Source organism: Hyposmocoma kahamanoa, unplaced genomic scaffold (assembly GCF_003589595.1).
Source record: "Hyposmocoma kahamanoa isolate Upper Pololo Valley unplaced genomic scaffold, ASM358959v1 92, whole genome shotgun sequence".
Taxonomy (NCBI): Eukaryota; Metazoa; Arthropoda; class Insecta; order Lepidoptera; family Cosmopterigidae; genus Hyposmocoma; species Hyposmocoma kahamanoa.
This window is the reverse complement of record NW_020654748.1, coordinates 3,769,796-3,787,940: the sequence shown is the minus strand read 5'-3', so window position 1 is coordinate 3,787,940 and position 18,145 is coordinate 3,769,796. Positions and strand designations below refer to the sequence as shown.

The 18,145-nt window shown below is 36.5% G+C and overlaps 2 protein-coding genes across 2 annotated transcripts; both read right to left on the bottom strand.

The window, feature by feature from the left end:
* Positions 1–765: 765 nt before the first annotated feature.
* On the bottom strand, positions 766–14,794 carry LOC113236644 (constitutive coactivator of PPAR-gamma-like protein 1). Its single transcript, XM_026472806.1, has 12 exons — positions 14,632–14,794; positions 13,986–14,164; positions 12,337–12,450; positions 9,734–9,880; positions 8,608–8,769; positions 7,060–7,252; positions 6,432–6,547; positions 5,919–6,107; positions 4,239–4,524; positions 2,788–2,941; positions 2,352–2,477; positions 766–904 (listed from the first exon to the last, which is right to left on the bottom strand). Exons 1-12 carry the CDS (start codon positions 14,777–14,779, stop codon positions 766–768), a joined length of 1,953 nt encoding a protein of 650 aa, XP_026328591.1. The 5' UTR covers positions 14,780–14,794.
* Positions 14,795–16,172: 1,378 nt separating this feature from the next.
* LOC113236835 (cryptochrome-1) lies at positions 16,173–17,827 on the bottom strand. The gene is made up of 2 exons (XM_026473033.1): positions 17,671–17,827; positions 16,173–17,588 (listed from the first exon to the last, which is right to left on the bottom strand). The coding sequence occupies exons 1-2, from the start codon at positions 17,755–17,757 to the stop codon at positions 16,173–16,175; spliced, it is 1,503 nt and encodes a 500-aa protein (XP_026328818.1). The 5' UTR covers positions 17,758–17,827.
* Positions 17,828–18,145: the final 318 nt, after the last annotated feature.

Genomic DNA, 18,145 nt, shown 5'->3' with positions numbered 1-18,145 from the left:
GGCCACGGAGGCAGTTAACGTGACGCGCGTCGTGCGCGCGACGAATTTCGTGTCAAATAAATGCGCCCTTAAGGTGCCAACTTACAGTACAGGCACATGGACTTGATCGATTTTATGTCTGATCACACAAGTGTTAATCAACAAAAAATACGATGGCGATTGTCCGTTGCTTAAAATTTTATCGTTTTGTTTAATCACGTGTCGATCGGCAAAAAACCGAGCAAATCTGTCAAAAATAAAAAAAACCTTATACTAAACTTAATTTGGTATACAGTCAAAGGACTATAAAGCTAGATATTTTGGACTGCTGTAATTATTGTAAGCCTTATGACTTTATAAGACTGTATCTATTTTATAGTAGGAATATTTTTTCTTTAATTAAATATATATACACTATAAATGTTGGTTATAAATGTGGGTACGTTATAAATGATGGTGGTAAAATTAGGTTGGATAACTTAATCCTATTTAGCCTTAATTAGGAGCATGCAAATATACAATACATTAAGAAATAGATTGGACTAAAACAAGACAATATCGTTGTACGCATCTATTTGAAATTAATCACCTTTATATTTCGTCAAACGAGTAGAACAAATGTTGTAAAAGTAAAAAAAAAGTAGCCAAAGGAAGGGATTTAAATCGATCCAGTATTTTGTTAAAAACTTTTTGACGCATTGCACAATAGTTACTCTAGAAACGTTTCGTCGAAATAATATTATTACTAGCACACTGACCACATTTTCGCGAGACCAAAGTTGCAGGTCATAAAAGATAAAGTATGATACTCACAGTCATCTCTTGCAAATGCAAGGCGTTCATGAGATCGCTGGAGAAAGCTGTAGCCAGGAAGGCATCCAACTCCGGCCGCCTCAGGATTTGGATTTGGGACGTCATGATAAACCTGAATACGAATATGTGACAATATAATTACCATTATTCCGTTATATTCACTAAGACGTAAACATTTATTCATACAAAAAATATATCTATACAGTCAATGTTCAACTCTTTTTGTTATATTACTAATTACCAGAGATCGGAATAGACAAAGTATACGAGTATTTACCTAAACCTAAGAAGCAGAGACAGAAAGTGGAGACTATCTTACGATTAAAATTTTTTTTTGTCGGAATTATCCTTAATATTCCGAAATATTGGTGGAAAACTTGTCGTCAAGTTTAGATAAATATAGTCTACCTACCTTCAGTAGCAGCTCCTTGTGAAAGAGTTCGTCCAGGGTAGTACTGCCACCTTACCTATTTTTGCCGCCCAGCAGTAATGTCAGCATTACTGCGTTCCGGTTTTGAAGGATAAGGGTACTGGTGAAATTACTGGCACATGAGACTTGTCAACTTACGTCTCAAGTTGACAGGTGCAGTGGCAGTGCCCCTCAGGTCTATGCGATTAAAAGGTATGACTGGCACTGCAAAAGTTATGGACAGGCGTGTAGCTTACCACCAGGCACACGACTTGTTCGTCCTGTCACTTGATATTATAAAAAAAAGAAACCTATCCCAAACAACGGCAAGTTTTAAAAGTACTTAAGTGATTTCCCGAATCCCGAAGAAATCCGGTTCATAGTAAAGTTTGTTGTTGTTATTTTTTTAGTTTTCCGGAGCAACTTTCTTTTTCAAAACACGTATTAATAAAGGAATTTATTACCTTATTCTGGTACTATTTTGCTATTTTAATATTTCACGGCTTCTTAAAATAACATTATACTTAAAAATCGTCAATCAATCGCTTTAGTGCCGAAAGAGGGTACACATCACTAAATAGCGCTTGTGACGTCATGGGAGGTACTAAAAATTTGACAAGATCGTTTTCATACAAATCGCAGTACTTGCGGTGTCTATTTAGATATATGTCTGTGGTAAATTGTTTAATAATACAGTGAGACGCAACGGCACTACATCCCGCGAAACAAAAATAACCTCACACAAGCGAAGTCTAAATTGAAGACACATAGTTCCTGACATCATCCTATGTCAATAAAAATCTATAATAAACTACCAGAATATTTAAAATTAGAATCAGAAATGTATTAAAAAAATATTAATTTCTATACGTTGTTACGATGTGGCCGAGTATTTTCAAGAAAAATTTGCATTAATGTCTGCCTCTCTCCCTTTCCACGTTGCGATGCCTGTGAAGGTGCATAAGTATATTCACAAGTATATTTTTGTAACGACAACACATGTAAAGCACTTATAAATAAATAAATACACTACCTATTCCGATCACTGCTAATCACATAAAGAAAGCAAACTGTACACTTATTTATTGTGTATTTTGCAATGGAATTTCCTAATGTGAGACCATGTTACTGGGATAATTTAAAAACTGACCTCAAAACAGTAGCGAGGATGAGCAGATGCTGCGGCACGTACGAGGTATTGAGCATGAGAGGGGTGTCGGAGCGCATACACGAGAGAAACGCGCGCATTCGACGGCATTTATCGTCTTGAGCCGTTCTGTGTTGCATAGAATAGGTAATAAGCAATTGCAGGACGAATATGTATTCAAAGATGGACAACAATAATAATGCACTTATTATAAGTGTATCCCTGTAGCAATGCATATTAATCATCGCTTCTTTAAGATACTATTTCAAGTGCCCTACACCCATAATTATTATTAAGATTTTATTGATTAATTTTAGTTTCTGAATTGCATCCAGTTTTTGAAAGAACTAGAACTACTTAGATATTTGAAAAAAATGTAATCAACATAAGTAAACAACGTGGGTGCAATTGCGACATGTTAGCAAGGTACAAAGCTCACCCGAACCAAAGCCTCTGCACAGTGGGTACAGGCCAGTCGAGCACCACTCCGGGCACCATCTCCGGGCTTTTGCCTGGATTCACTCGGGAGTAGATCCACTCAGCGATCTGCACTGAGCAGCCTCTCTCGCCTAATGGGTTGGATATGCCTTCCTCTGGAATTTCAATATGATTACTGTTTAGAAGCAACTGTGAAAGATTTCTTTATGATACATGTGTGGTAAAGGGCTCGAAGAGGCAGTTTTGTAATGTAAGCAGGCTTGGGATCATGTGGAAGAATCATCATCAATCCAAATTTAGTAGCAGTAGAGCTCCTTGTGAAAGAGTTCATCCAGTGAAGTACTGTCAGCTTACCTATTTCTGCCGTGAAGCAGTAATGCGAGTATTACTGCGATCGGGTTCCGGCTTGGTTCCGGTACTGGTGAAATTACAGGCACATGAGACTTGTCAACTGATGATGACGATGATGACGATGATGACTCAATGTGATGCGCGCAGTGGCAGTGCCCCTAAGATCTTTGTGATTTAAAGCACTGCAACTGTTACGGATAGGCGTGTCACTTGCCACCAGTATGTCCCATCACTTGGTATTATAAAAAAAGCCATTTTATACCTCACTGCTGGGCAGGGGTCTCCTCTAAAGAGAGGGTTTGGTAGCGGGTTGGTAGCTTCCAACTAGTTCAAGGGTTAGAATTTAAATTCGAACCGCCAATCTCGCAAATATTTTTTATAAGAAAACACCATTAAGGTTACCATTTCATCATTTACTGGCATCATATCTAGTCTACCATGAGATTACAATGACAGTTAAACGCTAAAAGTAAAATGTTTGTATACAAAATGTTGTTTCTTTGTGAGCGCTAGGGGCGCTGTATAATTTGCATACAAAAGTGCGAAGTAAGTTACGCGGTCGTTAGCTAAAACAGTCAGAGTAAACTCGTGGTAGAGGCACGGGTTACGAAAAGAAACTGCAAGTTCAACAGTAAGTTTCGCTGTACTGGCCAACGAAATTTTTTATGGTTAGTTTTTGGTTGGCGCGAGCAAATTGCATGTTTTATATTCGAAGACGTACTAAGTAAGACTGCATGTGTAGAGAACTGAAGAATCAACTAGTGGCGCGGTGCAGTCATTTTGCCGAGTCACAATAAAATAAAATAAAATAAATAAATAAATAAATAAACTAGTGGTGATGTAATAATAATAATAATAACGCGTATACACTCATAGCCCCGCACTAGGGAAACCCTGTGTCGCGGGTTCCATGAACACACACATTAGACAACCACAAATTGCACCCAAACTCACGAGAGAAATAAATATAGGCCATAGAAATATTTCCCCAGGCCCGGGAATCGAACCCGGGACCTCTGCGTGGGAGTCCAACATGGTAACCGTTCGGCCACGGTGGCAGTAATTGTTTCTATCTGATAACTTACATGAATTAAAAATTACCTTTAGCCTTCTGCGCCATAAAGCGATGATGATGCATATTGTAGAGAATCGCATACACATTCTGCCTTATCGGCCTGAAGAAGTGGTGGATTGAGGGTATTTCGCGGTGGTTGTCGTCCTCCATGAGGACCGGCAAGGCGATCTGGCGGTGCGTGAGGATGGACAGCATGTGCGGGTGCATGAGGCCGCGCGCGTGGCGCTCGGCACACGTGCGCAAGACCTCGGCGGGGGCCGGCGGACAGAGGTCCTCGCCAAGGGGGACCTTGCTCGCCACGGCTTGACGACTCTGCAATCAGATATCCGTGGGTTCCCACATGTGCACTACAAAAATAATGAAAGCGGCCGCAATTTACTAATATTTATTATTAAAGTTGGTTTGAATTCAGCGCAGGCCACACCGCGAGCGAAGCTAGTAGTTTTCACACATAAGTTCATACCGCGAACTAAGGTAACCAAGTTAAATCGCATAGTTTGTTGCATGCAGCTATGTAAGCTAAGCTAACTTAGCTTAGCTTCGCTCGCCTGCGCTTTTGAAAAAAGCTAGACGAGAGAAATTCAACTACATTAATTAGGATTTTATTGATTTGTTAATCTATGAATTGTATACACTTTTGTGAACGAACTATATGCTTCTTTATGTTATATAGTTGAAAGAAAAAATATGTACGGACAACGGCACATCAGACTACACATTTTTGTTTGAAAATCGGCTCCAGTGCAACAGAACAAGATACGTCAATGTGTAGCTTGATGCGCTGGCGTGTGTACATCAATTTTAAACAACTAATAATACTGATTAGAAAAATTACACTAGATAATCTCAGTACAGAGTACTAAAAAACCGACCTCAAAAGTACGTGGAATTACGTCTATTTGCCAAGTTACATTGAAATATCCCCTAGTTCGCCACTATACAGGTCTTGATACTGGAGATAATAAAAATAGGTTCTCACTACGACACTACTCAAAGTATATCGAGAGAATAACGCCTTGAATTGGAGAAATAGCAAAATCAACTAAATAATTGCTAAAAGTAATTGCTCCTAAATTAAAGTTAGGCGCTATTTATAAAAATGAATCTTCATGCGTGAACAGCTACCCTTTGAGGTGGATGATTTTGTTCAAAATGAAATGGGACCACTATGGAAATACCCCTTTTCCAACAAAAAAAAATCATTAAAATCGGTTCACAAATACCGGAGTTATCGCGTAACATACATACAAAAAAAAAGAAAAAAAGAAAAAGAACATACAGTCGAATTGAGAACCTCCTCCTTTTTTGAAGTCGGTTAAAAAATATACAAATTGGAATTTACACTTACAGTCACACTTTATGTGACTATTTAAATTATAGCTAATAAAAATCTATCAAACGATATCAACGGCTTTCTAGAATGGCGAAAAATATCGCTAAGTCAATAGAAATATTTAAAAAACTGAAGTGTATGTAGCGCGAGAAGCCGACGAAATTTATATTGACTATATGAAAAGCTCGATATTTTATTTACAATAAAATGTAAAATATTCTTTATTTTCTTGACGATTAAGCCAAAAAATTAATTATTTTGTTTTGAGTCACTAACAACGAAACTTTCCTACATCTTCAGCTGTACATCGTATTTTCAGTAACATAACAAAGTTTATTGATCATAATGTTCTTTTAAATTGCTATAATCAAACCTCTTTAACCGGTGGCTGCTGCTTTTTATTGTCCTCGGTAGCGCCGGCTTGAGGTTTGGCGGTGACGTCACCTCCTTCCAGCGAAATGTTCGCGATCGCATGGTTGAGATCCACGACGCGCTCCTCGCTAAAGTCGGCGTTCATTGACGCGTTCGCTGTAGCCAATTTGTAATCTTCCAAGCCTTTTTGCTGTAATACATTGCCATTTTCAGCTGTTCCAAGTGCTCAAGTGATGATAAAAAATAAAATAAAAATTAATTAAATTGGTAAATAAACAGATTGAAAAATTATGGTATTAATAATAATAAATAGTATTAACTATGAGTAAATAAAAAGTAATATGAAAATAAGGGAAAACAAAATTTTAAAATAGGAACACTCCCGCACTTGTTTTTTTTTTTTTAATTTTAGTATGACCATGCAAAAAAGTAATGCCAATGGATGCCAATGGTGTTGATGGAAAAGGCGTGGATGACTGCTGCGAAAGTAAGGTGCGAAATGCATGACAAAAACCTCATGTTCGGTCGACTCGGTCGCTAGCTTGGTGGTGTCCATATCCGCCGATGTGGAAGGCGGGCTCATGTCTGGCTTTTGATTTTGGTTCTTTTTATTGGTTTTCGGACGACGTCCTGGAAAGAAGCGATTACATAAGCTTGGAGTTATCCATACCCTATGAGCAAATAAACATCATACAGACACATTCCTGTGTTTCTCAATAAATTGGTGCAATGTGGAAAACATTTTAGTAGCAGTACAGCTCCTTGTGAGAGTTCGTCCACGGAAGTACTGCTACCTTACCTATTTCTGCCGCCTAGCAGTAAGTGCTAGTGAAATTACAGGCACATGGGACTTGTCAACTTATGTCCCAGGGTGACGGGCTCAGTCCCTCCTCCCCTTAGATATTTGCGATTTAAAGCTCTGAGTGGCAATGCAACTGTTACGGACAGGCGAGTAGTATACCATAAAAAAACGTGCAATCAATAAGATCATAACTTATGAGATCTACTATCAATTCATACTTATCTGGCTGGCTCTAATATACTACATATTACAATAAATAATAAGATTTATTTTATGAACAGTACAATAAGTAAATTCTCATTATAGTTGAGATATAATACTGGGTATAGGTGAAACTTGCCAGAAGCAGTTCTGTATTTGAGGAAGCCATCCTTGGTTCCATTCAAGTAGTACTGCACGGCTTGCTTGAGCTTGGCGGCGCGCAGGTCGTTGAGGTCTCCGAAGATCTCGACACAGGCCGCGTCGATGTCAGCCGAGGCCAACTCGCGCACGAAGTGGCACACGCTCTTGATCAGAGTCTCGGGGGGACATTGCTGGTAGAAAATAGCGTATTCAAAAAAATGTAAGCTCTTAAACCGCGAGTTTGAATGTTTATTACAATCATTTACAACATAGGTTCCCAAACTTTTTAGCTCACCACCGACTTAGGGAAGATAAAAAATTTCCAACGCCCACCACCACAAAAAATAATTGAAAACACGTATTTTTTTATATTAACTTAACACAAAAATCCACAAGGGAAAAAACCTAGACATGTAATGTGGTTTATATAGATAATTTAGGTTTTTTTTTAAATGCAGTAGCACCCCCTGGACAGCATCAACCCCCAATATTGCATCCGACGCTACCGCCCCCTAGGACTCTCCAGCGCCCACTGGTATGATTTACAACATTAATAACCTTTACTATTGGACCACACAAAGCTGAAATGCATTGTAGCTGACCAGTGCAATATATAAAATATATCTAACTAACAGTGCACCAGCTGCACCATAAGGAGAAACTGACAGTATATCACGGGAGAGATCCTTAGATGTATATATAAATATATAATGCTTAATAAAGCACACCTGCTACCAAATTTCTTTATTTATTTACCGCATAATATCGCGGCAGTACTGGAGACATACTGGAGATACAAAGGTAAGAGTAACGCAGTTCCGCTTAGTGCAGTCCAACACTTCATACCTATTTACATTGCATGCTATCTAATTTCAAAATTAAATTACAAATTAAAAAATACTGAACATTTTAGTATTGACAGATTTTTTTCTTTTGAATCTGGTTGAGCAAAATTACGCTGAAGTTATTACTAAGCGTAACAATATTTTTATACAATCGTTGTAATAAACAAAATTAAGAAAATAATATTTTGTCACGGAAAAATTCAAACACAAAATACGTCATTTACACGTTTAATACAAAGGAGTTGACACGGCAAGACGTGTTCTTTTATAATTTTATGCGTAAATTTACACCTACCTAACTTTTTCAAATTGGAATGTACACATACTGCACATTTCGTGTGAACACATTACATTACACTACACTACTGTACTATCTGGTAGATGGCCACCAAGTACACAACACCAATTCGCACTTACCTCCTGCACATAATTTTCAAGATAATTTCCGCAATCTATGCGTATCTTCTTGGCATGAAATGAAGGCACCCCAAATAAAAAATAGCATTAATAAATTTTTTATTGTAAAACATTCATATATTATTATTTTTATCACGAATACACCACACACTTAACAAGCTGTCAGTTTATTTAAACCCTGTGTGAAAGTCGTAAACTTCAATTTACAACAAAGCTGTGTAAAACTCTGTGACATTTAATAGTTATAGTAAATTTTTAAAGGAAAAGGCTTAATTTATGCGTACCTTTTTCTGTGTGATCCCCAATCGCTTGTAAAAGTCAGTAAGACTCTGTTCCGATAGAATAGTGCCTCCGAGCAACGCGGCCATCAAGCAAAGCCGGTCTTGTGGCACGTCCAGCAGTTTTGGCAGCTCGTGAACCATGTACTCTTTTGTCTCCAATGACGACTAAAATAAGCGACTTAATATAGCCATAGTTGACAATAATATGGCAAAATAACTAAGGACAAGAGTTATAATATTTCCAAGCCGTAGGACACATTTTAAGACAATGCATCAAGCCTGTGGATCTCGGGATGTAACTCAAATAAAGGTTGATACGATCGTTATTGTGCCCGAGCCCTTACTTACCTACTCTACCAAGCTCATAAGTTGAATGATTGATTGCTGGATATTAATATAGGTATATTTCATAAAGTAAATAGAAAATAAAATAAAAACATATTTGGTCATGTATCGTAACCAGTGATCGGAACTGAGGGAGTTAAGTTACCTAAAGTTTGAACGTATTCTTAGTGTGGACATTTCGTACCCATTTCGTGATATGACCAAAAAAAAATCCCGGTATTCATAATTCACCATATCAATGCATATAAAATAAGGCGGCGAATAAAATTAATACAAGTACATTCAGTTTAATTTATAGTTATTCATTATAACATGTAATTACAATGTTTAAACATATGGACTTACTAAAGTAATTGTTCTCTAGTAAAGAAGAAATCAAGATGTCAAACAACAGAAACCGCCAATATTTGATAACGTCAATGGTTTCTGTTGTTTGTCGTATTTTGCTTTCTATGCTGTGTGGTAGAGAAAACAGTTATTTCTTTCTGCACCGAAATATGCGTGCAAAGCGTTCTAGTAACCTTTTGAGAGCAGGTACGCACCTATACTACAAAATATTTTTTGTTTTATTTTTTGAGACAATAATTTGTAGCAAATTTCATTAAATAATACGTATGTTCAAATGTAAGCAGTTTCGAGAAGTTCCGGGATTTGTAGGAAGGAATGTCCACATTATTATCTACGTTACACATAACATCACACAAGTACTACTCACAACATACACATCGATCGATCGTTTAATAATCTTCATTTGACTGCAAAACGGTTTCATACTTGAACTTACCCTGTACGTAAGTTTGAGCTGTGAAGAGCTGAAGTATCTGGGTGGTTGGAAAACTAAATACTCTCCAGAGCACCCAACTAAGCCAGCATAAGTCTTCTCACGGCAGAGACCAACTACTTCCTGGCAGTGATCATCAGAAGACACCATCTGTGCAAGGAGTGGTAATTTGTTGATGCAAATATATTTCCCTTTAAAACCAAATTTTGACGTGTTTTTAATATTTAAGTAATAATTTTATTATGTTATTTTTAATACTCGTACAAGCAACCAAAACAAACTTAATTTAAAATGTTTTACCTGCTAATTATTGTAATTTATGTAAATGTATTCTTTCATTACTGTAATTTATCATTTATATGGACTATAATGTCTGCAATTAATATTATTATTAATAAGTACATATAAAATACAGAATGTCGATATTCTGGAAAACTGGAATTTGCCTAGATAGACTATAATTTTCGTTGGCTTTTCTGTAACATAAGGCACATATAAAGCCGTCTATACCACTAAAAATACGAGTTTTTGTTTAAGAAGTAATAAATACAAAAAAAGTAGGTAACCTTCATCACTATATTATCTTGATGTGTATGTGATGATGATCCATTAACAATCAAGGCTTTCAGTATTGCAAAGAGTACATAAATAAATATTTACAAAGTAACCAAAAGCAAAGGGCGTAATAATTATATTATGTTCATACAGGACAAGTATGTTAACTCCCTGCAAACGTATCAGCGCGGCTTGTATCTCGCGACTTGACGCTCACATTCGCAAAATAATGAAAGGCGCGTGTGACGACCAATGCCTTGTCCAGGAGAAGCGAATTTGCCGCGAATCGTCCGCAAATTTACGGCGCGTCCAGAAGTTTTCGACGCGGGAGGGTTTGAAGACGGATTTAGTCAGTATGAAATTTAGACTTGCGACGAAGTGGTCGAGTTATGGCTAGCTTACCGTCACTAGAAGAGACGAAAACGAAGGAAAAGCAGATTGTACTTAGTACATCAATTGTATATTATAGTATGGCACGTAGTACATTTGTAACTTTGTATCAAAATTGAAGAAAGCACAAGAACATTTTTTTAAAAATTACTTTCGTATGTCCATGAAATCGTTTGATGTTTTTTTTTCTATTTAATCTGTAGATATTTCCTAAACTGGACGTAACCAAGGCGTTTCTAGTATCTCGAATCGCACGAGTCACTCGCGTCATGCGCACGAGTCGAGAGTCTGGCGTATTGCACGCGATTTACGCGCAAATTTTAAACTCGTGCAACGTGATGTATAAACGTCCATTGCCTCGCCGACGCGCGAATGAATTCGCGGCGAATTCGCTCCTTCTGGACAAGGTTTAAGGAGTGTCTAGTATCTCGACTCACGCGAGTTGGAAGTCTGACGTAATGCACGCGCGAAATTCAAAGTCGCGCGATGCTTGTGGACGTCATGCAGAAGTATATGTAAAATACAGGTATACTTTTACTTAGTTTAGGCATCGCAATTACACATTAGATGCTAATATTAAAATGTAAAATGTATGAAGAATGTATAATTTAGATTCCCTTTTTAATTATTATTTGAATACTATGATAGCTTTATTTACATTTGTTTTACTTATATTAGATTAACTTATATTGAAATAAATTTATCTTATCTTATGTGTAAGCGCTCAGTACTTCGCCGACACGCGTATATATTCGCGGCGAATTCGCTCCTTCTGGACAAGGTCTAAGGAGTTTCTAGTATCGCGACTCGCGCGTATTGCATGCGATTTACGTGCGAATTTTAAACACGCGCGATGCTTGTGGCCGTGATGTATAAGCGCCCTGTACATTGCCGACGCGCGTATTAATTGGCGCGACCCGATTCGCGGCGGACTCGCTTCTTTTGGACAAGGTCTAAGCAACGCGAGTGCGAACGTGTGCGCCCGTACACGGCACGCGGCGGGTGCACATGCATCATAACCGTGCCTCAGTATGGAGTTAGAGATACTTGTATTAGTATACTTATCTTACTATGGTATGAAGCCTGGGAAGGCACAGGCCACAACCAAAGGATATCCAACCAAATTATCGAAGTCAAGAAAATCCTCCAGTCCTTTAACACTATATTTCTTAGCTCCGACTTACAATTAGTGGTGATAACAATAGATCAATGGCTGGTAAATCGCCACGGTAAATATAGTCGATAGCCGTTGTTTCCGATTTCCATAACACAAATGCGTTAGTTGCTTACTTTGGCATCAGAGCAACATATTGGCTGTGAATTGGCAATCGGTACTATCTCAAATTTGACATCTTTACAGGATAAAGAAAAAAGTTGTTTGCGTCATTTATATAGCATCTGACTTATTAAATAAAAATACCTAGTTTTTAAATATTTTTATTACACACACACTACGTATTTTTATTTAATAAACCAAATGCTATCTATATAATTGACGCAAACAATTTTTTTCTTCATCATGTAAAGTTGTTAAAATGGAGATAGTACCAGTTGCCAGTTCACAGTCGATATGTGATGTTACTAAATATTTATATTTATTTAATCACAATTGATAAATCTCTTTCAGTAATTAGATATGGATAATAATTAAAATCACTTACCATAGGAATATTGAGATATCTCATTGCAGTTCGAAGGCAGGAATGCAATCCCATTGGTGGGACCCACCATACTTTTGGTGGTGGAGTGCCTTTGGTAATAATGTGCCGCAGAACCTGAATATAATATGATCAAGGTCCATATTAATTCATAATGCATTTGTTCATACAAAACTGTCCATTTCAACTAAGACTCTATACTATAAACTAGATTAATAACATAATAAAATGTGCCAAACAACCACACCAATTAATAACTAACAAATTAGCTTGTCTCAAACAAGAGAATTCACTGTACTATGAGACTACAGGGCAGTATCCAGAGCATCCCACCTGAATTAATTTAATACATTCCCTGTGCAACTACAAATCGGAATTTGACGCCACATACAATTTTTTATGACAATCTGGCAACATTGACTAGTCATCCAGGATATCGTCGAGGATGGCGCAATTACGCATAACTAGCATTGAATTTAAGAGTTTCCATTTCAGTTTTCATAGTCATTTCCAATCCGCGTAAATGTAGTGGCAAACAAATTAGCGCGATTTACGGGAATCTATTGTTATTAGTCCATAAATTAATGCTTACTGTGCAAAAATGAGTCCGACATTGAAATAACAAAGTAACAATGTTAAATCCCTCATCTGTAAAATTTGGTTTAGTGTAGGGGTCTACTCCCATTCTTGTCCACCATCCGTTCAAAACAATAATTGTCAATATAATAATAAGTAATACTTGTAAATATATAAATAAATAAATAAGTAATACTTGCCAATTTAAAAGATGCATGATGCGAATGAAGCTTCATACTTGACATTGTTTCTTGATTTGGCCAAGTAATGCCACTTTTTAGAATTTAGTTGTTTCGCATGGAGTGTCAAACAAGAGTAAGATCTACAGAAACGCGCCTTTTACCAATAGTTTATGCACAGGTTTGCACTACCTCCAATATGCTTAGTCACAATCTTTTTGGTCCATACATGCAAGCAAATAATGATGATCTTGCTTACACATGCAAATTTTTATAAACCCTTTAAGTTTACAAAAGGTTATGCCTTACCTGGGATGCATGCATGTATTGTTTGCATGTCAAAATGACCACATATGATATATACACAAGGAATGTACTAAAAAGTTTACTTTCTAAATTTATGCTATCCTGTTTCGAACCTGTATCCTCATCAGCTAACCTGCAGTGTTAACTTTTAAAAAACATATGCATGCCTGTAAGTGAATTTTCATTTTGATGTTATTAGAAATTTCCTTTCGTTTTTTGCTTGTAAAAAATGTATAATATATTTATACACTAGGAATTAATAAATTGATTTTGTCATTAATCACCACTTTTAACGAAAAAGCATATCATTATGCCTACAACCTTTATGAAACAAATTTATAACCTTCAGTTAGTAAGAAACTAGTTTTATCAGCATTCTATATATATTTGATAGTGGATTATAATGAATGGCAAATGACATTTCATAGGCATGAGACCTTACAAGGAGTAGTGGTCATTGCCTTAGACCGTCCCTTTTGTGGACATTGTCATGTTTTTTTAAGCTTTATAAGCACTATTTTAAATAACTAGTAAATAAAATACTTCTCTTAACTCCCACCTACAGCAAAATAACTAAAATGTTATACTAACAGAGTTAACCCTCTGTCTATATGTGGCTTGGGTCTGGATCCAGTGGTGAGGAAGAGCTGGGGGAGTGGGATGAGCCCCATTGAAGCAGACACACAGGGCCACTTGATGCTCAGCCAGTGCCTGGGCCAATGTGGTCAAAAATTGGACACAGCGTGCCCATTGTCCACCACAGGCCCAGTCTGTACAGAAATACCATTTTTTTAACGCAACACACTCATAGCACCACACTAAGAAAACCCTGTGCTGCCTTGGACAAACACATAGACAACCACAAAATTACACCCAAACTCACGAGAGATATAAATGTTGGCCATACACATATTTTTCCCAGGCTAGGAATCGAACCCAAGACCTTTGCATGGCAGTCCAGTATGGTAACCATTCGGACACGGAGGCAGTTGCATTTGCTTTTGAATAAAAATTTGTAAAGTTCTGCTACAGGGTATTATTTTTTTCAAGAGCAAACAGTGCCTAAATTAAATAATACAGTTTATCATAAAAACTTTCTACAGTATTTAAAGTAAATGTTGAAAATTCTATTTCACTAATAGGCATTTAGTAATATTGTTGATTAATTTATGCATGTGCCCACTCCTGTAAGATGTATGTTGTTGTTATAGAAAAGTTAATAATAAAAACAATTTACCTGAAAAATATCCGCCGTAGAGGCGGTCAAGGCACCCTTCCGCATCGAGCACCAGACGGAACCCGCCGGCGTGATTCCGGGCGATTCTAAATAAATCCACACCGACTCCCTCGGTCTCCAAAAACGTTTGTAAGTCTTGTATTCCCATGGTTACCGAATACTGCTATAATTAGTGATCCAATCGAACACGTTCGCCTCGATAACACAAACCTCTGTAAACCAATAAAATCTACATGCAAAATATGTCCGGATTCTTGACATGTAAAATTACTGTTTCGTAGACTCTGCGGATCACCAATTTAGCGATATCAATGAATTGGACTCGTGTACTTTATGTGAAACCTCATACTGTATAAAAACAAACACATTTAGTACTTCCGAAAATTACAATATAACCGGCACGTTATACATTAGCAAGGTTAATTCTAATCCGACAAACCGTACGTTTACATTATACCCATATGATCTGAAAGTTTTTTTATACAGACCTAATACAGCAATAAAAACTAAAATATTACACGAACCTTGATTATAAAACCATGCCAATGAATTAGAACGTCCAAAAGTTGAAAACGGAAGCCATTTGTAATTTTCTAATCATTTGCAAGCAGAAAAGTCACCATGAAAACTCACGTAATTCTCACGATTTTGTCAAGTGAAAATTATGTTACAAATTATTATAAAAATTAAAACTTTTGGTAGTTAAAGGAAAAAATATGTATAATTTAAAATGTGTTAATATTTTTATTAGCTTATTTATATAAACAATTTAATTTTTCAATAAGGATATGAACCCGCGGCGCGCGGTGAAGAGTTTCAATTCCTTGAAAGACAAGTCACAAATCGTCAACATATTTAAGTACGTATGTATCACGGCACTGTCGCTAGATTAGGCGATTTTTCGCCAGTTAGGTTACTTTGAGGGGTCGCGCGGCGACTAAAAAAGTGATCGGCGACTCGGCAATATTTGAAATGGGGAAAGGCGATTTTAGGCTACTTAATAAAATGTGTGGGGAATTACAAATTTTATTGGGGATTTTGTGGGAAATGAAGTTGTAAAATAACTCATTTGGGGGTTTGAGTATTTCTACGTATGGAGAAATAAGATAATTCATATTCCCCTATGTCCGGCAGCAAGCATTTTATGGCTAGGGCGAATATCGGCTACTTAACACAAAATTCTTTATTACAAAAGCAAGAATAGGTCCTAGATGAATTAAAAAATTAAATAGGTAGATACTATTCTTTGTAGCATTCATCATCATCATACAGTTAAGTGCCACTATTACAGCATAAACAGGCATTGACCTAACAACAAACTTTCAGGCAAAAACTTACTGAGATGGGAAGGATAATAATATAATATTAATTCATATGTATTAATATTATTCATATGAATTAATATTATTTGTCTGTATAATTTTTATTTTATGTGGATAAGAACTCGAGTAAACAAATAATAAACGTCATGGAACATTTAATTTATACTGATTTACATATAAATTATACTTGAACAAGCAAAAATTAATTCATTTTTTTTTTCATGAAATTGATCTTTTCATAGCCTTCTTTTCTTTATTCATTCTGTAAGCTGATGACATTTTTTGCATGTTTTCTTTGTGTATTTTTTCATGGTCAACTATTCTATGTGGGTAACCTTCACCTATAATACAGCCTGCTGTGTTCTGTATAGATTTTGGTGCCTTCCATGGCTCATATATGAACGCCGTTGGATATTTTTTCAATTCAGGCACATATTTTCTAATATACAAGCCCTCTTTATCAGTTTTCTTTCCAAAAGCCACAGGACTGTAAACTCTGAAGTATTTATAAAAGAAAGCAGATGCTGACAACCACATCCAATTGCCAGCGTTCAGTGACCAATCATAATCGAGGAGATAGTCTTCAAAGATTTTAGCTCCTTCTTCCCAAGATACCCACAGGTCTCCTCTGGTTAAAAAGCAAGCTACCATGTGCCGAGCAAGATGGTGAATCCAGCCTTCTTGTTTCAGTTGTCTCATAATAGCATCCACAAACGGATAGCCTGTCTTTCCTTCAGCCCAAGCTTTTATGTATTCTTCTTTCTTCACCCAGGGTATTTGCATACAGATGGGATTGCCCACCATTTTATCAAAGTTTTTTGTTCCAGCCCCAGCGGTATAATAAAACTCTCTCCACATCAACTGCCCCATCAAAGATACAGGTGGATCCGAATGCTTCATCCCACTTTCAGCTTCTTTTAATTTGTGGTAAAACAGCTTTGGTGACAAACATCCATGACTTAAGTACGGACTCAATACTGTTGTACTTGGTTCTATACTGTTTGGTGATGTATTTGGTTTCTCAAATTTACAAACCCACTGTTTCTTTGCCATGTAATTATTAAGTCTTTTAATGGCTTCAGTTTCTCCACCAGGATATTTACAAGGTGTAAGAGTGGATTCATCAACAAATTCTTCAAGTTTGGGAACATCATATGCATCTAAATCTTCATCAGTTGGTTTACAGTAATCAGATACAACCTTTGATATATCTTTTGCTTCTTTGACCTGAATATCATTTACCAAGGACATAAACTTTTGGTATGTCAGTGGTACAGCCCCATTGTTCTTTTTAAGAACACTGTACACATCATAAACTGTGTGTTGGACTCTTTTAATAATAAACACATCTTTTTCTTCCGCTATTTTTTCAACAGCTTCTTCTTGATCTACAATTTCAGGGTCAATGTCAACTTGTGTTGTTAAGAACTTGACTTGCCATTGGTCAAAAAATTTTGGTAAAAGTTCTACAGGGTTGCCTTTAAGGATGTATAGGCGAGAGTTGAGTTTCCTGAGGTTGGTGTCCAAGTCTTGTAGGCTTTGAATTAGGAATCTCAATCTGTTGACGCCGATTTTGCTTTTTATATTGGGATCTAAGACATAAATGGGTCTCAGTAAATGTTTGCGATTTTCTGCCTGGAAATAAAGAAGATGAGCCATTAATTATACTTATATTAATTTAACTAACAGAAAGAGTAGTCATAAACAAGACTAATACTTCGTTTATTGCGTTGCGAAGAGCCAAGTTGTCATGAATCCTCAGATCCAAGCGAAACCAGTGGATCACTGATGGAACTTTACTCATTTTTAAATTAAATTTTAAACAGTGTACTTTTTTCAAGTTTCGGCAAAAATGTGATAAAACTGCGCGAAATGGCGCGTAATTGCAATGAAATGAAAAGTCAATTATCTAGATTGTAGAATCTATTTTTTTTTATATACATATTAGTTTTACGGCATCGGAATAAATCTATCAAGCCAAATCGTAAATATTTTTTTTCCTATCTTTTAAATAAAACTTTTTACTTTCAATGTAATCTTCTAAAAGTATTTCAAGGTATCTATATCTCTTCAATGCTGGAAAGAATGTATGCATACATTCTTTAAGAAAGATTTAAGAGAAGTAACTGTATAAATATTGTCTGATTTTAATGATATAGATATTAGTTTTGTAAGATATTTTATGACTCTCC

Bases quoted from the DNA above. Each gene is read 5' to 3' on its own strand.
- LOC113236644 (XM_026472806.1), bottom strand. From the start codon at position 14,779: ATGGGAATACAAGACTTACAAACGTTTTTGGAGACCGAGGGAGTCGGT. The intron at 6,108-6,431 runs GTTTTTGTCATG...AATGTATTACAG, and splicing joins CCGAGTCGACCGAACATGAG to CAAAAAGGCTTGGAAGATTA. The intron at 4,525-5,918 runs GTTTGATTATAG...ATCTGATTGCAG, and splicing joins AGCAGCCACCGGTTAAAGAG to AGTCGTCAAGCCGTGGCGAG.
- LOC113236835 (XM_026473033.1), bottom strand. From the start codon at position 17,757: ATGAGTAAAGTTCCATCAGTGATCCACTGGTTTCGCTTGGATCTGAGG. The intron at 17,589-17,670 runs GTATTAGTCTTG...CTTTATTTCCAG, and splicing joins TTCGCAACGCAATAAACGAA to GCAGAAAATCGCAAACATTT.